The sequence below is a fragment of the Halichoerus grypus genome, chromosome 3 (assembly GCF_964656455.1).
Source record: "Halichoerus grypus chromosome 3, mHalGry1.hap1.1, whole genome shotgun sequence".
In the NCBI taxonomy this organism is placed as follows: Eukaryota; Metazoa; Chordata; class Mammalia; order Carnivora; family Phocidae; genus Halichoerus; species Halichoerus grypus.
The window spans coordinates 90,382,509-90,405,788 of record NC_135714.1 but is presented as its reverse complement, the minus strand read 5'-3'; the positions used below and the strand labels follow the sequence as shown (position 1 = coordinate 90,405,788).

The 23,280-nt window shown below is 49.9% G+C and overlaps 1 protein-coding gene across 2 annotated transcripts; it reads left to right on the top strand.

Moving 5' to 3' along the window:
• The first annotated feature begins 7,740 nt into the window (after positions 1–7,740).
• PITX2 (paired like homeodomain 2) lies at positions 7,741–22,720 on the top strand. 2 transcript variants are annotated; one of them, XM_036098035.2, is made up of 4 exons: positions 7,741–7,786; positions 8,270–8,407; positions 19,416–19,621; positions 22,157–22,720. In XM_036098035.2, exons 1-4 carry the CDS (start codon positions 7,741–7,743, stop codon positions 22,718–22,720), a joined length of 954 nt encoding a protein of 317 aa, XP_035953928.1. The 2 variants fall into 2 exon arrangements, with proteins under 2 accessions (XP_035953928.1, XP_035953927.1); XM_036098034.2 differs by lacking the exons at positions 7,741–7,786; positions 8,270–8,407 and adding an exon at positions 18,357–18,564.
• Positions 22,721–23,280: the final 560 nt, after the last annotated feature.

Here is a 23,280-nt window from a genome sequence, read left to right as displayed (position 1 = left end):
ACTGTACCTTTCCCGAATGCTGACTCTTGGGTGAGAGTGAGTTGGTGGAGGTCACCCCACATTCTTCTCGGTTTTACCCCAATTTGATCACAAAATTGTATGTCCTCCCCGAGCTTCACAACTTGATTCTTGTTCTAACAGTTGTCACCTGCTTCAAAATATTAGAGGGAGAGATATAACTCAGAATCTCACTAAAAATTCTCTGAACCCATTTAGCCAGCACCGCTCTTCTTATGTTGATGGGGGGTGGGGGGCTATGTTTAATTCCTGTGTCCTCCCACACATTAAATTAGATAACCAAAAAGACAGGGGGGGAAAAAAACGGCTGTGGGAAATGATCCAGTGCACTGGCTTATTGGAAGGTTATTATCTTTAGACATAGCTTAAAATTTTGGAAAAGTAAAGAGAATGTATTCTTCCGGGGAAAACAAAAATTTGAGATATTCTAGAACAGTGAGTCTCACTGGGGATTACCAGAAGATCCACCGGAGTTGTTTACGTAAAAGTGTAACATCCTTGAAATTCACAGATACATAAGGTCAGTGTCTCCCCACCCCCGGCTCCCAGCCCAGGCGATCTGGCCCTTAAGGAGCTGGTACCTTTGATGCTACAATCTTGTTTACATCTGCAGGGCAGGGAATTGCTTGCTTTGCTTGGACGCTCCCTCCACCCCCTTCTAATTTGAAGTAATAGGAATCTAAATACAATCGCCACGGCCCACTCTTCCATTTCTGCTCTGACGAGAGAAAAACCTGAAATCCATGTCTTAAATCAGCTCGGTGGTTTGTAGCCCCCCAGCACCCTGCCTCTCCGCTGCATGCCTAATGTATTCCCTAGTGGTTCTGGGCATTAATTAGTTGTTTAATAGGAGTATGACTAAAAATGTAAAAGAAGGATTAGGAGCGTGAAACGTATGTCCAGCTCCTTCCACACACTCGAGGAGGGAATGAGAATCATTCTGTATCTTCTATTTCTCCAGGAGCCATTAGCATTTCCCACCAGCTGCTCACTTCAGCTGCACTGGCGCTGGGCGAGGCGAAGACCCAAAAGCTCAGCGCGATGTCTGAGGCGGCCGGGACTGGGGTTAACCAGCCCCTGGCGGACGAGACTTCAGACAGAAGGTGGGGTGAGGGGAACGTGAGCTTCCAGGAGCCCCTTCATCCCAGCCCCGGTTTGCAAACCTCTGAATCTTGAAAGGGGGAGGGGGTTGCACACGCTTATCTGCGCGTCTCTCCAGCGCTGCCCCTTTCTCTTTCCCTTGTCTCTCCACGAGTCTCTGACTCTTCCTGTCTCTGATTTTCTCACTCTTTTCCCACTCTTCCATGAGATTCCTCATCCTCGCCACCAGATGAAAGGAGGTCGTTCTGCTATGAGCGTCTCTTAATCTCTATAAAATGAAAAGAAAAAAGGGGGGGGAGGACATTAACTCATTACTCAGGGGATGGGGAGACAGCAAAAATCGTTGATGGATAGAGATGAAAATATCTTTCTCTGACTACATTCTTTGGTTTGCTGTGACTTTAGATTTCAGTTGTGGGACTTGAAGAAATTTGATTTTCTCGATTCAGCAGGATTTCAAAACCCAGAAATAAAAATTCTCGGGAACAGATGGGAAATAAAAATAAAAACAGCACTTGGGCAGTTCCCCTTCTTTTCTCTCCCCTTAAATATAACTGTCTTGAATTTCCAATGGGTAAAGAGAGAAAGTTCTAGTTTTCATGGATATTAGGTGGAGGTTAGAAATGGCTTTAAAATGTAGATCTCTCAGTCAGTTTTCTTCGTGGCTGAAGAGGCTAACCCTTTCCATAAAATGAGTCCATCTGTCGACTGTTAGCTATTTCAAAGTGAAGGGATTTAGCACTCAAAACAAATTGAGCAAGTTTGTTTGCCTGTTTTTACTGCTAACTCAAATGAATTCAAAACACGGAGTAATTCAAGAAAACACATAACATGTTCCAGACAGCCCCCAAATGTAGGGAAAGCCCAGCACCTATGTGGTGACCTGGGTTATTTTAAACGCCATGCTTTTTGTAATGTATGTATTTCACACATGTTCTCCCAACAAGTCATTATATTTTCCTAAAATTGAGAGAACTGGTATACTGATTCAGGAAGAACAATACAACTTTTGGAGGGAACTTTATTCTCTATTGAAGACCAAAGGAGAAGCCTCTTTAATGGCGGGCCTGGGAGAGTGTTGTTCCTATGCAGAAATTAATATTGATGGGAAAACCAAACCGGGGGCTGTGATTGCTTTCCGCCGCTTTCCAAAAACATACATTAACAGGATGCCCTTGAAATTGAAAGAACTTTGTCTAGTATGCCTGGCAGAAGCCTTCACACCTGGTCTTCCAGACGAATCATATTTATAGTCTTTACACCCAAAGGCAGGACAGGGCAAAAATATCCTGCTGGCTACCAAAATACACGCCCTTGCTCCAGTCAAGAAATCGGAAAATCAGCGTTTAGATGTAAGGCACACTTTTCGAGTGAAAATGACTCCTCTAACTTCACGTGTTCGTCGATTTTTAGGAGCAAATGTGGATTTGAGGGTAGCTTCCCTTCCCACCCCCACCACCATCCCTTGCAATTTAATACCATGCTCGCCAGGAACCTTAACCTCGTCATTTTAAAAAATGAGATATCCGTGACCCGGGGTGAACTTGTTGAGTGTAGGTACAGCAGAGGAAATTCTAGACTCTATGAACGCCCGAGCCTTGCCCAGCGCAATCCTTGCCTGTACACTGGTCTGTGCCCAACCGTGCCCACCTGCGCACGGACACAGGGCGCAGTGTTCTTGGTCCACCCGCCTTGACCTCGGGCGCGGTGTCCCGGCCGGCAGCGCTGGGCCAAGCATCTCGGCCTTCCCCGGCTGACTAGTCTCGCTCGCTCCCGGCTGTCGCCCTCCCAACCCTCTTCCCCACCCTCCCCCGCTCGCCCCACTTTTCCTGATTTCTCTTCAGTCATCCTCTCTCACCCCCACTCCGCCTACTTTCACTCCAGCCTCTTGTGCGCCCCTCACTTCACCACCACCCCCACTCCTCAATTCCTCGTTTCCGTGACCTCTTCTCTCAACCCTGCAGGCCTGCAAAAAAGGTCACATACAGGCACTCTCATACTCACACCCCACATGCCTCGCCCCAAACAAACCCGTGCACTCTGTCCTTTGTTCCATTTCTTGGGCCACTTTCCCTGTCCCTTCCTCTTTCTCCGTCCTGGTTTGCTCCCCAGGAGTAAGTTTCTGTCTCTCGGACGCCCTGGTCCTCCCCCTCTGATTTATTAGCGCTCCCGGTTCGGCGCAGATTCCTTTTTCTTCTCCTCCATCCCACTCTCCCCTCCTGTCCTCCTTTCCACAGTAGGATTGCTTGCGCCTGCTGCTCCTCTGCTCCTGTCTCAGAACCCTGCCCGGCTCCCTGCCCCTCTTTCGCTCTCGGGGCTCTTCCTCCGGCTCCCGACTCTCTGGCCGGCCGGCCTCACCTCCCTGCCCTGCCTCGCTCCTCGTCGCCCCTGCCCGCTCCCCCCCGCGCTCGCCCGAACGCTTTGCTCGCTCCTTGAACGCCCGCCGCGCAGCCGGGCTCGGCTGCCCGCCCGCCCGCCACTGTGCAGTGGAGTTTGGTGGAATCTCTGCTGACGTCACGTCACTCCCCACACGAAGACCGAGCTGAGGGAAGAGAGAGGGATGAGAGCGAGGGAGGGGAGAGAGAGTGCGAGACAGAGCGAGAAAGCTGGAGAGGAGCAGAAAGAAACTGCCAGTGACGGCTAGATTCCCGCGGCCACCGCGCACCCGTGGACTCCCTCGGAACTTGGCACCCTCGGGAGCCCCGCAGTCCTCTCGGGCTCGGCTTTCAGGCGCTTGCGGTGCTGCCTGCGCCTCGGCTTGCTGGAAATCTCCCCGGGAAGCGGTGGGACGCGGAGACAGCAGCTCTCTCCCGGTAGCCGGTAAGTGGAGGCCGTCTCTTCCGCAGGGATGTGAGATAATGCGAGTTTGGAAATTTGTTCCACTTTGGAGAATCTTCACCGTAGGTGATTTGTGGTTCTTGGGGCTGCCTCCCCCCCCCCCCCGAGGTAACTCAGTTGGCAAACAGACCTTGCAAAGCCCTGTTCCTCTTGTCCCCAGTCGCTGACACTAGAATCTATGGGGTTGCTGAAGTCGAGTGGGAAGCGAGACCATGGCTGGCATTTAAAACGAGGTATCTTCCCTTAAATCTCGGTGCCAACACTGCAGGGACAAATCCTCAGGCTGAGGATTAGCATTCTCAAGATAAAGGGCCGGGTACAAAGTTTCAGCTACTGGAAGATTAGCCCCCTTCCCATTGTTACCAATTGGAAAAAAGATTCCATCTTAACTGGCAGTTAGTGACCTCTCAGGCCCAAGCGAATTACCTGGGAGCCAGGCCTGGATGCCAAGCTCACACAATTACTTCGGATTATAAATCCTTTAAATTGATCACCAGTCAACTCCAATCTTGCACTTGAGGAGATACGTTTGAAATGGTAAAGGGGAGAGGACTATTTTCCAAGTGTGGAGTAAGAAAAAAATTATGTTTCTAAATCTGGGACGTGCGGCTCTCTTTTAATTCCAATTCAATGACTTTACTTTCCTAAGTAATTTAGAAATGATAGGGTAGTATGTTATTTACTCTTTTTGTGTGTGTGAGTATTATGTCTTACTGAAGTAAACTAAATGAAAAAACTTTTACTATTATGAATTAAAATAATACAGGCAGTCAAACATTCTAAAGTATTTGTATGAAAAAATAATCTGATTTAAAGAGATTCCCTTGCATTTTCTGGCCATTAATAAGAATTAAACATGGTTTTAATATAATTTTAGAGGAAATTTATCTAAAATTCAGATACCAGTTAAGTCAAGGAAACAAAGCACGGAAGTAAAATAGATTGAGGATTTTTATTGGTGTGACATAAAATAAGCATACAAGGTTTCAATAATCAAACATTCCCTAAAAATTAAATAGCTACTTCATTTATGGAATGTTTTACTTTACCTCAGCAAAACTACACGTAAATTATTCAGGTGCTTTGTTCCTCAAGTTGAGCATGTTTGTCTTCAAGTGTTCCTAAAGCATCAATATTAATTGGTTTAAAAGAAGGCTTAAACTGGTAAAATACAGAACTGTGTTAAGCAGTATTTTAATTTCCTTAAATGATTACCCACTGCAAATTAATTTACTGGCTAATCTCACCAATTTAGTTCATTTAAAACATATGTTCTTGTGCTGTTTATTTTTCAACTTTCCATTAAAGATTTTGTTATGCGGTAACAAAATAAATGGAAAGGGGAGAAATTTGAAAGGATTTGGAATTATTAGAACTATGTTTTATCCTGCAATTTCCTCTTATGGCAATCATCAGAAGTTATTTTTTTTTAAGAAAATTGTTTTATTTCTCATGGCTTTACTGCCTGCCTTGGCCAGTATGGTTCAGTGTGCTTCATTAACTATATGGTGCTTTTTAGCATATTCACAATAGAAAACTCAAGTTGGCCAGAACAAGATTGCCTGGCATATACATTCAAACCGGGACAGGAACTTTTGGGGTGAGAACAACTTCCCATCAAAAAAAGTTGTGCATCTTAATTTGTGAGATTAGCGGTGGAAGCTAGTCCCTAAATCCTACGGCCAAATTTGTCCAGTAAGACTTGTCTTCCTTGACAGGGCAAGTTTAAGGATCAGCAGGCAGGAATCGGAGGTTATTTTTAAAAATTATCTTCCCTAGTTACTTAGATTTAATTCATCTAGTAGCCCTGGTAATTATATGAAGTAAAAATAAATAAATAAATAATGCAGGTCTCAGGGCTCATTTTGACTGCAAAATAAATCCCCAAGTCACAAGGACACTTAGGAGTGAGCTAAGGAACACGCCTTGACCTTCTTTTCAGTCCTTAGAACAGAGTTCTTGGAAGATTTGTTTTGTATTGCTTTGTTTGGTCTTCAGCACTGAAGCTTGGGAGTGGGGGGAGAATGTGTAATAATTGACTGACTTTACACTGAGCGACCCCATCTTTTTCTTTTGTATATTTCATTCCTTAAAAAAATAAAAACGATTTGCAGTTACCATCTGCAATGCTTTGGCTACCCGCTAATAATGCAGCCAGTTCAGATGTTAAAAAAAAAAAAAAAAAAAGATTATCGAATTGATGATGACATGCAAATTTCCCCTGAAATTATCATAAGTAAACATTTGAAGTCTGGACTAATAAAATCCCATCTGTGTTACTTCATATCGAGTTAGTAGAAAGCTGTGATAATGAATTTTGTAATATCTCACGAACAGACATCTCAATCAGGGACTAATCCTGTGATTTTACTGCAGAATCACTAAATCTGGAGCCGCCAAACTGCTACTTCTGGGCCCCCGGGCCTGCAAGGATCTGCAGAGCCCCCGCCCACGTCCCAGCTAGTGGGTGGGGGGAACCCCTGGATCCCCACGCCGCCGCTCTGGGCAGCCCCTCCTCTAAGCAGCGACCTTGGCCAGAGGCCCCCGAGGCCCGGCTAGTTCCAGGAGAGGCCGAGGAGCCGGGAAATACGACCCAGAGTCGAGCCAGACCCGCAGCTCCCTGCCCCGCCTCTGTTCTTGGGCCAAAGGGGCAACGCCCGCTCCTACCCTTAGCCCTGGACCCGAGCGAAGTGGGCCCTCCCGCCGCCGGCGTACCCTGGTTAGCGTGAAGAGAGGCAGGCGCGGAGATCCGAAGGGCCTGGGGAGCCCGAGACCTTCTTTCTTTTCTTCTGTCTTTAAAGCAGCCGAGGCTCTTCTACCCACCCCGACAGGGTCTCTCGCCACCCACCTCCCCCCGTTTGCCTGTGGCGGAAAAGGGGGCGCGCGTTAAACGCTTGGCTCGCTGCGCTGTGGTTGGAAATTTGAAAAAGATTTGGTTTGCCAGGGAGAATCGGGGGAGCCGTTCTCTACGAGTTATTTCTACGTCCTTGGTGGGAAGAAAACTCTCCGGACAATTTGCCCCGTTCCCCTCTGTCTTACTCAGTCCACCCCGTTTCGCTCCTCTGCGATCTTAAATCTTACTTTAGGGTAAATAAATGGCCGGGTGAGTATCTCCAGGGAAAAGTGTGGCTAAATATGGAAAAGTGGCTCCTGATGGATGAGAGGCCCGAAGCCAGCTCGCTCCTGGAGCACCCTAGGCCAAGAACCTTAGAGTCCCGTTCATTCCAGAATTACAGAAAATCGAGGACAACTGCTGTATTGGACAGTTACAAGTTGACTCTGATATTCTACAAAGGTTCACTGAGCTCCTACTCACGGAAAGCACTGTGCTTAAATGGTGGCCTTCCACACAACTTCCTCAAGAGACAGGTCCTCTTCACTCACCCCAAAATTTTGTATCTGCTAAGTTTGGCCCGGTGTTCAGACGGGCTCTTAAGCCCTGACACAGACATCTTGTGAGTAGCTCCACAGCCTAAGTCCCCCAGAACACGATGGATTTATCCGTCCAGAGCGCCTGGGCGCATTCACCCCAACTCTGCAGAGAGAGATCCCCCTCAGGTCCATTCAGAAGTCCTGGACCAGGGGCTAGGGCGGGGCTGAGGCGGGGCGGCCAGAGGCTGTCAGGTCAGAGAAACACGCCGGAAACCCAGCACAGAGTGGGCGCTTAACAGCGAATCTGAATTTGTCCGTCCGCCCCACAGGTAGCCTCCACTGAGCCCCGCACGCTCGGGGACCGCCGCTTCTCACAGCCCTCCTTCTCTTTTCTTTTGCAGATAACGGGGAATGGAGACCAACTGCCGCAAACTAGTGTCGGCGTGTGTGCAATTAGGTAAGGGTTGCTTCTCCTGCCCGGGTCGCCCGACGGGGAGACCGCACCGCGCGAGGGCGGCAAGAGGGCACCGGCCCCCTGGGGAGGCAGTGGCGAGGGGCTCTTCCAGGAGGGGCCGGCCGGGACCAAAGGGACGCAGAACCAGGACGCCGGTGGCCTCCCCCGGGGGCTCGGGGGTGGGGGCGGCCGTGGATAGGGAGGGAGCCGCTCGCCGCGGCCCGACGCCTGGGGCCTACTCCTCCCGGAGAGAGCCGCTGGCAGCCAGGGAGGCGCGGAGAAGAGTACGCCGCCCTGCGCCGGGTTGCCAGAGGGTCCGGGAGACAGGAGTGCCCTCCGCCCTTTCCTCTAACTGGGTCTTTGCTCTTTGTCCCTTTTTCTCTTTTTCGTCCTGCTCCTCCCCCACCTCCCCAACACCCCCGCTTCTTTCCGCGGCGGTCCCGGGCGTCTCTCTACCCGCTTGTGGGGCGGGCGCGCGTGGCCCAGGCGTGCAGCCGGCGGCCGTTGAATGCCTCTTCTCCAAAGACTCCGAAATCAAAAAGGTCGAGTTCACAGACTCTCCCGAGAGCCGGAAAGAGGCGGCCAGCAGCAAGCTCTTCCCGCGGCAGCATCCCGGCGCCACTGGTAAGGCCGGGAGCGAAGCGCAGGCCGCGCGCAGGGCACCCGCCTCCGGGCCTCTGGGCTTCGGGTAAGGCGCACGCCTGCGAGGCTGCCAGAGTCGGCGTGCCTGCTCCCGTGACTGAGACACTTGGCCTCTGGGTGGGACGGGAAGCAGCCGTCCCAGGGACGTTAATTCCTTTCCCCAAATTATACTGCACTCCTGAGACCCAACACTTCTCCCTCTTGCTCTTTCTCGCTCTCTCCCTGTGGCCTGATCGCCTACCCATACCCCAACCTATCTCTGTGCCTCTGGCTGGCGCGGAAAAGTAGTCCAACAGCGACCTCTGTCGCCCGCCATGTCCCACTGCGTGCAGCACCACCAAGGGTCCACCCCGCCCCTGCAGCTCTCAGCGGTGCCCCGCCCAGGCTGGTGGGTGCGGGGTTTACCACGGGAGGCTTGTGTTGGCAAGGACTCGCCCGGTCGGGAGGTAAAAGAGCTCCCTGGAGCCCCGCAGAACTTCAGGGCAGCGACCGTGCGCAGCAGCCAAGGGTGTACTGAAGTGTGTGCCCCTGTCGACGCGAACCTACCTGTCGTGCGGGTTGCAAGGCCTCGGGTCTTGGTGGTGTCGTTGCTTAATTAGCGGGTTTCATTGTGGACGAGTCAAGGGACACTGTTGCTCAGTCTGCAGGCTTGTGTAAAAGTTAAAACGCCTCCAACCCACTGCACAGGCCTTTGCTGAACTGAAACTTACCCTTTAATTGTGTGTGTGTGCGTGTGTGTGTCTAGGGATGAGGGGACAAGCTTCCCCTTAGAATACATGAGAAACTCAAACTTAACCGTTCTTCTATTCTCCGGGTTTTCCAGGTTACTGTAGTAATAAGTGCCTAGCCTTAGGAAGTTGTTGACCTTTGATAGTGTGAGGAGATAAAGCCCCCCACCGCCCTCAGCCCCTAACCCCCTCTTTCCGGATTAAAGTGTAAGGATACAAATGTAATGTGTGCCGGAGGGGGGCGAATTGGGACCCCCGCCAAGTAAACAAACCATATTACTAAGAAGAAAACAAAGGCCCTGCATTCGGGCTTCCCAGTAAATCTGAGAAAATTATCATTTGTCTAAATAAAACTTCTAAAGTGGTCTGGAGCAGAGCAGTCTCGACACCACAATATCGCGAGTCCTCCTGCTGGGCCAGTTAAAGGCTCACTTGTCCGGGATTAACCCCATGGGGTTAAATGGGGCCATGCAGAGATAACGTGGGGTGATTTCTGTCATTAAGATTGTGTTAAATTCTTCCTCTGTTTGATAATCGGTCGTAAAAATAAATTATTAGACCGGAGTATGTTTGGGATAGGGTTAAAAATCAAGAACGGCGATGACTCCTGGGGAAATATTTTGTGCAGGTTCAGTCCTGGCCCTGGCCAGGCTTGGGGGAGCTCCCCAATCTCGCTTCGCCTGGGGTGGGTTGGCAGCCGCGGAGCTGAGGCTGAGGTTTCCCGCTGCGCTGGGAGCAGGAGCGCTACAGCGTGTCTTCTATCCCCACCACAACCCAGGGCTCCCAGACCTCAGGAATGGTTTCTGAGGACAGGTGGTCTCCATCTGAGCTAGGAAGGCAGGGCCCGTTGGAGGGGAGGCTGGAGATGGGTTGGGGGCCTCCTAGGTGGGCAAGAAACTGCAGAGAGCGGGTCCTTTCTGCTGCAGTCACAGTCCCCACTTGGGCCACCGAGCATCCACTTTTGATCATTAGCAGATAAATAAAGAACTAGAAATAAACGAATGATTGTTTTCTTAACCATTACTTTGAGGCCAGGATTATTTTAGTGCATGTGAAAGGCTCTACACTGGCAACAATCTACCTTTTGGACCGAAGAGGAAAATTGCTGCCTAAACATGTTTAATGCCATTAATTAAGGAGAGGCATGTGATAGGGAGAAATGCCGAAAATCTTGATTTTTATTGGCTTTTAGGGATGTGGTAGAAAAAAAAAAATGTCACACATGTGTAGGCAAAACTACAGTGCCTCAGAAGGAAGTTTGCCAGAGTCCCCTCTACTGAATATAAGTTAATTTAACTCATGTGATAGGCAAACTCCTGGCCACAGCCTGCTTTTAAAAAGAAAGATTTTTCTCCTTTATTTTTTATAACCTTTTTTTTTTTTTTTTTTTTGCTTTCAAAAAGAAAAAATGTTTACAATGACGTGCAGTTTTCAAAAGGAATCATGATGCTTTATATTGGCGCAATCCTCTCAACCCCCCAAAAACAGTGTGCTCTCGTTGAAGACTGAAAACGGTCTCTAAGTAGACAAGGTTAACCTCTGGAAGGCTCCAGCTCTGCATTCCTTCCCAAGGGAACCCTGTCCCCTTGATAGTCATTGGGCTGACCCACGGCTTGGCTGGAACCCTGGAACTGGAGGGGGCACGAGGTCGGCTGCAGGTTTGAGAGAGGGTTGAAGGAGGAATGGCTAGGCATCCAAGTGGAGGGAGGAAGAGTTGGCAAGTTAAACTGTACCCCCAGAAAGAAGGGACAGGGGTCTGCTGAGAACGTCCCCCTAGAACAGAGATCCTTGACTTCCTTGCTTTGGGTGTCCCAAAAGAAGCCTCTTTGCTGAAATCAAACAGTGCTCTTGACTTTCAGTAAGGGGAGGGAGTGATCCTCCCCTGTCAGTAACCCTTAAAGTTTCGGGGCGGTGGCTCTGGTTTCCAGGCTGAAAACGGACAGAGCTGCTGGGACCATACTTGGGCGGGTACCTTCGCCGGGCCTTCCCCAGAGACGCCATTAATTTTTAAATAGCTTTGGCTCAGTGGATGAGCTGCAAGAGTCTCACCCAAGTCTCTGGGGTGCTCGGACTTCCTTCCCTTGGGAAGGAGACTCCAAGGCCCCTTGTGGCGCCCCCAGCCGCGACACACACACTCTCAGCAAGCAGCTAGATCTCAGTCTTCTTCAGAGGACCCGGGGTAACCCCCGCCGCCTGGGCGGCGGCAAACCCTTCATTCATTCAATCAGCAAATGTTTGCCGAGCACATACTGCGTGGATTCCTAATGTACCCCCTGAAAGCAAATAAGCCGGTTTCCCTTCGCCGTCATGAAGCCGCTTTCATGCTAACAAGGGTACCAGCGAGAGCAGTCCAGACCATCTCTAGAGAAACGCGAAATGGTGGTACGTGCAGTAGTGCTTGGGGCTGAGCCCTTGTCTGAAAGAAGGGGGATGTTTAGAGGTTAGAAGGCTCTTAGTGATGAAGCCTGGGGCAAGGGACAGGGGCAAGAAGAAGGGGCATGAAGTCTGAGGCAGAAGCAACCAGAGAGGGGAACAGGGTTAAGGAGAGATTTCCATTTTTCCTTTACTACCGCCCCACCCCACCCCACCCCGCGCCAACTCTGTAGCTTATTGGCAGAAGCTGCCTCTGCGTTTTGTGGGGATTTTTTCCCCGTCGGGGAAAATTGTACCAGTTGTGCAATAGGTAGTCAGTCCCTGCGGATCTCCGCCCGCAGAGGTAGTCTTCACAGGTCGTCGTGTTCTTGCTACGGACACCAAGCGCGCTCAAAGTTTTTCGTAAGGCTGGTTGGGCTGTTATTCCGCACCGCCCGCTGTTAATATATGCAGCAGTTGTTAGAACGACTCGGGAGGGAAAGGGAAATGTATAACGAAAGCTTATTCGTGAGCAGGAATATACTAATGGAACAATCTGATGTCTTCTTAATCCTATGTAAAAAGCTTTGTCGTCTTCCTAATATTGACTGAATGGGTAATTAATGGCTCTTCATCTAGGCGAATACCCTGTAATCCAAAGATAGGCAAAAGACAACAAGCCCAAGGTAGAAGACAAAAGGCCCAACTGTGGCCGTCACCCCCCTCCCCCACCAGGGTCTCCAAATAGGAAAGTTTCCTCTCAGGAGAAAAAAAGCAGGAGTGAGAGAATACAGGTACCTTTCCTAGGCTAGACTTAACCACAGAAACTGGTCGCCCAGGTCAATTCACTACTCTGTCTGCCCCTCCACCCCCAGTCTTCTCTGCATTTCTTTCTTCTCAGTTCCTCTAGGGAGTCACCCCCCTTTGGATCCTGACAAGAACCTTTTCTTCCCCCCAAACCCCATCTTTCGTTTGGGGAAGTGATTGATAAGGGAGGACCAACACACAAGATCCTCAAAAGGCTCAGACAGAGGATTGAACCCCTCTCTGATCCAGGTGGAGACTCCTTTCTTTTACCACGGAAGGCAGAGTCTGGACAGACTAAGGTAGGTGGGAGGGAAGGAAAGAAATTAATAGGAGAATGAGCAGCAATATTGTGTATATGTGTTAAAGAGTGATCAGGAGTGGTGGAGTCAACTTCATTGTAAGGCTCTGACATGAAGAGTGCCCAAAATTCTCCCAGCATGTTTTTAACAGGCTGACATTTTAATTTAAACCTTTAGAAGTAATATATTACTTGGGTTACTACGATGAGGTGGGTTCCTTTTTTTTTTTTTTTTTTTGTCAGCTGACAGCTTTTAAAATATTATTTCGCTAGGGAAATAAAAGCTTCATCTCAGATTATAGGTGGGTATTTTTGGATTTATGTGATTTATGGTCACCATGACAACTAATGCTGAATGTTAGCTACCAGCATGTCTGGGAGAGGGAAGACAGAAAAAAGGGAGAGCAAGAGAAATAGAAAAGGGAGAGGGACAAGAGCTAGAGGGGAGAAATACAGAAAAGAGAAAAAGAGGCACGTTTTAATCCAATTTTTTTAAAAGTGACTTTAGTCAGTCCCTTGTTAGTTCTGCTCTCTGGACCTGGATATTAATGTCTATCTCATTCTCTTTTCTCTCTCTCTCTCTCTCTCTGCCCCCCATCTATCCCTATCTCTCCCCCACGGCTGAAACAAATTTATACCATTCTCTTTATTTGACTTTTCCTCAGCTAGTTGTTTTCTGAGATTAAACGATGGCCTAATAAACCTGCAGTGTTAACAAACTAATGTAAAAAGGCATATAGCACGTGGGTTTCATGGTTTCAGAGGCATCCCCTCCCCCAACCCGTCCTGACTCCTCTAATCCCTGCTCTTCTCTTCACGCGCCAGTGTGGGGGTACCTCCCCCTACCACCCCGAGCACCCCCAACCAGTTACTCCAAACCTCAAGTGGTTGAGTGTGGGGGACTAAAATATGAATGCCGTCTTCAGGGACCCAGAGAATGTGGGTGCTGCTCAGTACATGCACAGATTTATGATTCAGAAAATAATCGGCCCCTTTTTACAAACCAGCACTTTTTTAATCCGTTTAGAGAATGGGATGGGGATGGGGATCAGCCACAGTAAAGTTTTTCATTTCTGGGTGCTTCCGCTTCGTGGCTGGAGCGGGGGCGGGGGGCGGTACAACGAAGGAGGCTTTTCCAGCTCTATTTGTGTGCGAAGAAAGAGCCAGCAGAAGAAGGAGGGGAGAAAAGGCCACTTCTTGGGCAGGGTGCAAGGTCTCCATCTGACCTCTGTGCCTTACACCACACGCGCACGCACACACAATCACGCCTGTCACGCGGCTCTGAGCTGAGTCTGGGCGGGCCACCGCCTTGAGCTGGCCGGGACCAGAGCAAGACTCCCACCCCTCTACGATCTGACAGCGCAGGGAGACATCTAATTGAGCCATCTTCCAGGTGAGCTTTGAGGACAGATTTTTTTTTTTTTTTTCCCAAAAGTTGTGGATCGCTTGGTTGAATATCAGCCCATACTTGGGCCACCGCACCCGAGAGTTTGGCCGCGCAGTCCAACCAATCTCGCCAGGAGGGCCAGAGGGGCTTTGCGCAACTACCTCTCCTCAAGGGTCTTGCTTTGAAAGAACAAGCAAGAAAACCCAACTGAGAATTCTTGAATGTCTTCAGACTCGAAAACCCAAACCCACACTGGGCTTCCTTCCGTGGAGACCTTACAGCACCTCCAGTTTCCCTGAACTAATGTTTTTCTGGATTGGAAATTTCTGTGAGGGAGGTTAGGAAGTCCTAGAAATTTCTAGAACCAGTCAAAGAAGAGTGTGTGCGTGGGAAACACAAAGGTAGTGCTCAACCTGCAAAATACATAGGATTACTTTCAACCCCTTCCTTATCTATACTATCAGTATCTGTGCAACCACAAGTTTTTTTGTAGATTAAGTCTCCAAAGTTGCCCACCACCATCACCACCACTGTTTCCATTGAAAAGTGTTTCTTGGTTTCCCACTACTTGCCTTTCACCATCTAGACTTTTCATGTTGGCATACTCGTACCATCCATGGAGTGAATTCTGTGGGCCTGAGAAGGGGGTCAGCCAAGCTCACCATGTGTGAAGTGATTAGGAGATCGGGAGAGAGTTGAAACTCTGGAAGGATGCAAAGAAATGCCTTACTGGCTAAGCTGATGGTTGGGGGAGGCATTATATATTATGTATATGCATATCTAGATAGACGATTGATTGATTGTTAGATATGGTTATGTTCTTACTTTAACCAGAGATCTCCAGATAATTGTCTTTATTTTCCACTTGATTTTGCAATGGGTAGATACAATATAAGATTCTTTATCTTTTTAGGCTTTTAGTCTGTCTGGAGATCACCAGTACTTCCAATATCTCCCACAATTTGGCACTATGAGGAGCTGTCACTTGCTCTTGGGTGTTTCAACCACTTTGGAAGCTGATTTGGAGACTAGGTCTTTCATATGTGTATTTGCCGTGATGTGAGTTCTGTCAGTCAACAGAGCCATGGAGTTTAAAATCAAAATTCTGTGGGTTTAATGAGAGATGGGCTTCAATATCTATATGGTTCTGTGGAGCTTCTCAGCTCTCCTGAGTAAGGAGTTTTAAGAAACACCCAGAGCCTCCACCAAAAATTGCAGCTCCGGGGTTTGACTCTCAAAGAAACTAATACTAAGAAAGAAATTATGTTCACTATGGTGGGGAGTTTTTCGTTCTTTCATGTGATGGAGTTTCTTCATGAAATGAAGCTTTATGGGTTTGGTATTTTGGGGATTGCAGCTATGCTGAGGTTTAAAAAGAAGAAACTGGAATATGATTAGTAAACACATTGGGCAGAAAAGAGCTGGATTCATATTGACTTAGTTATAGGTCATCGGCTGGCAGTGCAATGGGAGGAAATATTTACTTTACACATATACTTTATGATCTTGGGGGAATTAGAGGAAATTCAATAAGAAAATGGCTAGAAACATTTAAAACCCTTATTTAAAAGACTTAAGCAAATTAGAGTCTTATCAGATTAAAAACCACTACAAATGTAAGAGCATTGTCTTCGGTGAAACGCTGTGGGGTCTGAGGAGATTCTCCGCCAAATCTCAGGGATAAAATGCGTCATTTAAGCACCAGATAATGAGCAGAATGTAAATTAATTTAACCTTCTTTACCAACAGGCTGCTGGTGTAATATGTATAATTTAGTGATAAGATTGCAGGACCTAATATAGCTGGATGTATGAGCCTTAGCTAATGCAGACCTGTCACATGAGGAGTGTTCTGCACTGAGCAGGTGTGTGTATGCTTGAAATGGGGTAAACTGGAATAAAAGGTTAAAACCAGAAATGCTGATTTTAAACCTTACTATAAAAAAAATTCCTCCTTGCAGCTATATTTTTCTTAAAGTAGGATGATACTTCTGGGGAGAGACTGAAGAACAGTTCTCATTTGGTTCTTTGGATGGCTCTCAAGCATGTTTAAAATGGGGGAGGAGTTGCAGATAGGGTTTGGCCCGGAGAGCCAGGCAAAGGAGAGACACATAGGTTACAAACATATTTGTAGTCTGCTTCATCCACTCTGACCCAGACTGCTTACGTTTCCCAATCTTGTGAACAAGGACAAGGAGGGAGTTTTCTGGAGATACCTCCTACTGGTGTTACAAATCATTGACTGTAATGTCAAACAAATACACATTCAGGGATGATAACACTAACTCCACAATAAAGCAATCACCAATGCAGAAACCCAAAGGAGATTAGTTTGTGCTCTCCTGATGACCTAAGCAGAGGACAAAAGGACTTTCCAAAAATTATTTTGAATGATATGTTTGTATTTCTTTATTTGGAAATTAAAGTTTTTTGGAAATAGTGTTGTAAAGAGTTGGATGTCCCCAAAGATGGCTTTTTTCTTCTTTTTTAAAAAATAAATGAATAAGGCTTTGCTTTTCCTAGCTGAGTATTCTGCTAGGTTTTTACCTTTCGCCCCCACCCTACTGCCTCTGCCTGCTTGGACTTTAAAGATTCAACAGCCTTGAGCTCCCTAGGAAAAGAAAATGACTTAAAAATTATCCTTGAAATTGGTTATTTGGCAACATTCTTAATTGTATGGAAATTCATTAAAGCATATTTTATATATAATTAGCTCAAGGTTGTTGATTCTGCGGGCTTTATGGATTTGAATCTGATTGATAATAAAGTAAACAAGAGAGTCGAATTTAAAGCGGGCTCTCTCTAGGGTTAGGACAAGCTTAATACAGTGTACAAGGAATTTGAAAGATCTAGGATATGTGTCTTAATCAACGCTAAGTAGAATGGATAAGCTTTCAGCATTTTGAAAATGCTGGGTTAGGGTTTCTATTCTATAGTGTATTCTCTGTCTGGGGACTAATAAGCATTACAGAGAACGTGATCTGAGGCAACTTTTTATTCTTGTATAAATCCAGAGTGAACCACCAAACAGTTGTTCGTTTAAAGTCAAGGTAATTTTCTTTTGACGGGTCCATTTGCTTCTCGATTTCTAATTTATTAGCCTGCCTTCTCAGGGCTTTGTCTTCTTTGCAATTAACGTAAAGCTTCTTCAGATTAGCGCAGCATTCACTTGACAGCCTGTTTGGAAAATTTAAGCTCGGAGAGGTGATTTGTTGCTGTTTTTTAAATTTTCTGGTTTTAAGTAGCATGTCTCCTTTCCATCCAGGAAGAGAAAAACATCTCTCAATTGGAATTGTTTGTAGTGAGATACAAAAGGAAGGGGTGGGGAGGCTTGTTGATCCTTGTACCTTTCAGCCCTCGACCTTTCCGTTCCTTTCTTCCGAGCCTTTTACTCCCGGCCTCACCTCTCTACCTCCCCGCCTGAACTAAAAGCCGGACGGTCTTCGGCCGGGGCAGAGCAGAATTCCCGGGAGCCGGCGGGTGTAGACTTGGTGGGCACAGTGAGGTATTAGCCCGGCCCCACACAGCTGATAGGTGCAGACAGGGCTGTCCCTCCGCCGCGGCTCGGGGTCTCCTGATTGGTGCGGAGCCACGTCACTCCCGCTGGGCGAAGGGTCTGGGAGGAGTCGGAGGCGGGGAAGGTTGGGAGGGCCGCGGCAAAGTGACGTCTGGGCACCAGGAAGCCCGCCTCTGGTTTTAAGATGTTAGGCCAACAGGGAAGCTCGGAGCCGCAGAGCTGGTCCGTCGCTCGCCCAGGTGCCGGGAGTTGAGCTGCTGCGAGTCCGTGCTCGGGCTCCACGGCCCGAGGGGGTGTGCGTGTGCGCGCCGCGGAGGGTGCGCCCAGAGGCCCGCGCCGCTGCCGCTGCCGCAGCCGCAGCCACCGCTGCGGGGGATCTAATATCAGCTACCTGTCCCTGTCACTCTTGACACTTCGCTGTCAGGGCTGCCGCGCGGGGGGCGGGCAGATCGCGAACGCCGTTAGCTTTCCCTATTGGAGGGGTACTTGGGGGAGGGAGGGAGGGAAGAAAGGGGTCTTTGCCCACTCTGGTTTCTCTTTGGAGCTTGGAAGCCTGCTGCCCAAAGACGCTCCGAGCTGTGCCCTCCTACCCACATCCCCATGTCTCCGTTTGCCCGCTGACTTTCCGCCGCCGGACCCTTTCGCTAGAACCTTCCGAAGGAGACGGGGACAGGGACAGCTCGGTTCAAAGACTCAGCAGGGGTTGTGCTCCCTGGCTTTGCCCGCGGCGGCCACAGCGGGGAAACTCCGCGCCTATAGCGCAAAGCCGAGCAGGCGGCGGCGGCCACGGGGTTTCGGCCGGGCGGCAGCCCAGGACTTGTAGGGCGGCGCGCTCCTTCGTCCATGAACTGCATGAAAGGCCCGCTGCACTTGGAGCACCGAGCAGTAGGGACCAAGCTGTTGGCCACCTCCTCGTCTTCCTCCTGTCACCATCCCCAGCCACTGGCCATGGCTTCAGTCCTGGCTCCCGGTCAAACCCGCTCCCTGGACTCTTCCAAACACAGGCTGGAGGTGCACACCATCTCTGACACCTCCAGCCCCGAGGCCGCAGGTAAGGCGCCGCGCGGCCCCGCAGGTACCCGGGTCTAGCCGCCCCTTGCGGCTCGGCCTTTCTCGCCCGCAAGGAAGTCGGCCCCTCCTGGGGGAGGCGTGGTGGGAGTGGTCGTTTAGTTTGCTTCCCGCAGAACTTCCGGAGCCAGGATTCTTTTGGCTCCGTGTGCCTTTCTCCCAACCTCGACCGCCTGAGGTGCCGCGAACGCCGCGAGCCATTCTCCTACTCTTCCCTATTCCTATCCTGGCCTCCCGAGGTTTCCTGGGTCACAAAAATCCCAGCATCTCCATTCGAAGACGTTCAGGGACCAGCCCCCAGCCCCCCAACCCGGTCCCTGTTCTCTCGGCTTTTAGCTCCCGAGAAGCTGCTCCTGTTAGAAAAGTATTTCCGAAACTACGCCGCAGAAGAAGCGGTAATAAAGGGCAGAAGAACTTGGGTGGGTGACCGAATCCCAAAATCTACCTTTACTAGCCTTCCGAAACCGCATCGAGATCTGAGGGGGCTCTGTAAAAGGCGCGCGTGCGGGTGTCCGAGGAGATTTGGTGTGTCTGCGCAGAGGTGTGTAAATATACTTGAAAGCAGAGGCTATAAAAATGAATGTGCCTTTGCCCTGAGATAAACATGTAAATAAAACGTGCGGCGCTGGGGGAGGGGAGGAGATGGGGCGCTCACACCCACACTCCCGTCTGCACACCCTACAGTCGCAGCGCTCCCCGCGGCCCGGAGAGGCCGCTCACACACTCCTCCCCTGGCAGCCCATCTCATCCCCGGCCTCCGCCGCCGGGTCCAGCTGGAGTTCGCGGGCAGCAGGTGGACGTGCTGACGGGAACCTTTGTGTGTTTCGTTTTCAGAGAAAGATAAGAGCCAGCAGGGAAAGAATGAGGACGTGGGCACCGAAGACCCGTCCAAGAAGAAGCGGCAACGGCGGCAGCGCACTCACTTCACCAGCCAGCAGCTGCAGGAACTGGAGGCCACTTTCCAGAGGAACCGCTACCCGGACATGTCCACGCGCGAGGAAATCGCCGTGTGGACCAACCTCACGGAAGCCCGAGTTCGGGTAGGACCCCTCGCGGAGCCTGGGAAGGCTAGGAAGGAAGCCATTGTAGAGATGCAGGCCACGTAGACCCGGACGGAGGGAGTGCGGAAGGCGGCGTCTCCCGGAGGGCGCGGGTGGTGTGCCTTTGCAAAAGCAGAAGGCCTCTCGGCGGCCCCGGTTGCGAGGTTACAGTTCCCCCTTAGGAGACAGGCGGTAGGCCTGGCGCGGGCGCCCGGAGCGGCACCCGCTCACTGCCCCGCCACCCCTAGCCCTTCCGAACCGGGCCGCGTGGCATTTCCCTGCACAGGGCATTGTGTTCCCGGCCTGCAGTCGCCAGATGAGCGCTAATAAAATCCCTCCCAGGCCAGGAGGCGAGAACAGCCTCCAACCTGTGCGCTTTTAACAAGAAATACCCGCCGGAGACATGCAAGATTTGGTCCTCCGTGGGAAACTTTCGCGCCCAGCCTAGCCCGGCCTTTTCTCTCTCTACTCGGCTCATCCTCCTTACGTAGTCTTTGTGGTTTTTCGGCCATTCAGGTCTCTCCCATACCCTATCCCTTAGTTTTGTGATTTATGGAAGCAATTTTGATACACACCTACTATCCTGTTAGTCCTCTTAGAAAGAAAAGAAGAAAGAAGAAAGACTTTTCCGTTTGGTTTATTTATCTTTTCTCAGGAGATTGTTACTAATACCCTTCTTCCCAATGATAATAGTTTTTTTTAAAAGGGGGGGTGGCTTACCTTTGTAGCAAATCTGTACTTTATGGATTGGCAAAAGTGAACTTAAATTACCCAGTAGCAACATCCTGGTTTATTCTGGTCAGTGGAAAACTCCAAATGTGTTAGGATTCTGGAAGCAGAAACACAAATAGCAGCATCCAGAGGCTTTGCTGTTAAGGAAAAAAGAAATAAAAAAAAAAGAAGCAGCAGCAGCTCTGGATGGAGAAATAGAGCCCCCAGTTAGAGCAGAGAAGAAAGAAGAAAACACTATACAACAATAACGACAAAAAAATAAAATAAATAAAGACCAAAATGCTTTCCCAAAGCACAGAGAACGAAGGCACTCTCTGGGTGGCATTTGTGTAGGATATGTGGCTATGCTGGTGGATAACAGCCGGGATGAAGTTGAAAATGGTTTTAGTTTAACTGCTCAGAGCTAGACCTCTGGCTCTCCGGCCGCGTGGTTTTGCGCAAGGTCAGTCTTTCATTAGCTCTCCTGCGCTTCGGGGGAAGGGGACTTGCACGTACTCTTCTTGCCTGGGCAAAGTTTAGATGGCCTAGGGTAGAAATTGCAAGTGATTAAAATAAAAACACAATCAGTGGGTTCTCTGGAATCCTTCGGAAAAGACCTCTTCCCGCCCCCCCCCACCCCCTTCGGTTTTTCTGCAGTCCCTCCCAGGTTCCCTGCCCCTACCATGCTGGGCTTTCGCTCCCTCTGGCTGCCTCCATCCAGGCCCGCTGCGTGTCCAGCCAAGTGGGAGTGAAGCGTGCTTTTTTTATAGCAGTCGGGTGCAAAGAGGAAGGGGGATAAAAAGGAAATCGAGAATGAAAGGGAAAAGGAAAAAAAAAAAAAAGCGGATTAGGCGGCTGGGCCCGGCTGAGATGTGTAATGTGAAACATCACCGGTGTCAGCTCTGAAATCTGGGGCCAGGCCTCACTCCAATACACAAAAGCCTTAGTCTGCGGCGACGGGCGGGCCCGATGTGGATTGAGAGAAGGGTTGCGTCGGGGCCACCGGACGCGGGTGGGGGCTGACCGGGTTAGGCGGCTGCTCGCAAAGCCAAGCAAATGGTCTGGGCCCGGCGGGAGCAGCGCTGGGCGCGGGGGCCTGGCCTGGAGTGGGCGGAGGGTGAGAACAAGCCGAGCGAAGGGAGGGGGAGGCTGCGGAGCAACCCGTTCTGGGTTCCCAGAGAGTTACAAGCCAAGCTTGAGGAGTTTAGGAGGCCGAAGGGAGGGTGGTCTTTTGCTTTTTGATTCCTTATTTTGCTAGGCGAGGATGGGGGTCGGGGCCTGGCGCCAGTTGTGAGAGCACGTTCTGTGGAGTGGGGGGCGGCAGGGGAGGTCTGAGACAGGAGGGAGGAGCTGTGTAAAAGAGAGCCCGGGCCTCTGGTGCCCTAATAGCCCCTTGTCCTCATCACTGTGTCTGTGGCTTTGGAAGGGAAGCAAGTTTGCAAGGCGGCCGGGTAAGGGTTGGGCGGAAAACCCGCTGCCCCGCGTTTATTTTACAGTAAGTGTTTTTGGATCCTGAAGAGGGCCTGGGTTAGTGAACAAGCCGCCCACAGGCCGCCAGGTGTTGGACTGGGGTTTGTGGCGCAGTTCAGAGCCTGGGCCTCCCTCGCTTGTACGGGGCTCAGGCAGCTGGGGCCCCAGGGGCGGTGGGCGGTTGGGGAAAATGGGGGGGGGCCGGGATGTGTGCGTGCGCACGCACGTATGTGTGTGTGCGTGTCTGTCTGTCTGTCTGTCTCTCAGAGGTGGTGGCCTCTGGTGCTTTCTGGGATCAAGGTTTTACTAATCCGATCTGTGGCATCTGTTTGCTCCCTTGCCTTCCACCCCCAGGTTTGGTTCAAGAATCGCCGGGCCAAATGGAGAAAGCGGGAGCGCAACCAGCAGGCCGAGCTGTGCAAGAATGGCTTTGGGCCGCAGTTCAACGGTCTTATGCAGCCCTACGACGACATGTACCCGGGCTATTCCTACAACAACTGGGCCGCCAAGGGTCTCACGTCAGCCTCTCTGTCCACCAAGAGCTTCCCTTTCTTCAACTCTATGAACGTCAACCCCCTGTCGTCGCAGAGCATGTTCTCCCCGCCCAATTCCATCTCCTCCATGAGCATGTCGTCCAGCATGGTGCCCTCAGCTGTGACCGGTGTCCCGGGCTCCAGCCTCAATAGCCTGAATAACTTGAACAACCTGAGCAGCCCGTCGCTGAATTCCGCGGTGCCGACGCCCGCCTGTCCTTACGCGCCGCCGACTCCTCCGTACGTTTACAGGGACACGTGTAACTCGAGCCTGGCCAGCCTGAGACTGAAAGCAAAGCAGCACTCCAGCTTCGGCTACGCCAGCGTGCAGAACCCGGCGTCCAACCTGAGTGCTTGCCAGTATGCCGTGGACCGGCCGGTGTGAGCCTCGCCCACAGCACCCGGATCCTAGGACCATGCCGGATGGGGCAACTCTGCCCTTGAAAGACTGGGAATTACGCGAGAAGGTCGTGGGCACTAAAGAAAGGGAGAGAAAGAGAAGATATAAAGAGAAAAGGAAACCACTGAATTAAAGAGAGCTCCTTTGATTTCAAAGGAATTTCCTCAATGTCTGACATCTTTCACTAAAAGTATTTCCGACAGTTGCAAGGACACACACAAATGTTTGACTGGATATGACATTTTAACATTACTATAAGCTTGTTATTTTTTAAGTTTAGCATTGTTAACATTAAAATGACTGAAAGGATGTATATATATCGAAATGTCAAATTAATTTTATAAAAAGCAGTTGTTAGTACTATCACAACAGTGTTTTTAAAGGTTAGGCTTTAAAATAAAGCATGTTATACAGAAGCGATTAGGGTTTTTCGCTTGTGAGCAAAGGAATGTACATACTAAATGCCACACTGTATGTTTCTAACATATTATTATTATAAAATAATGTGTGAATATCAGTTTTAGAATAGTTTCTCTGGTGGATGC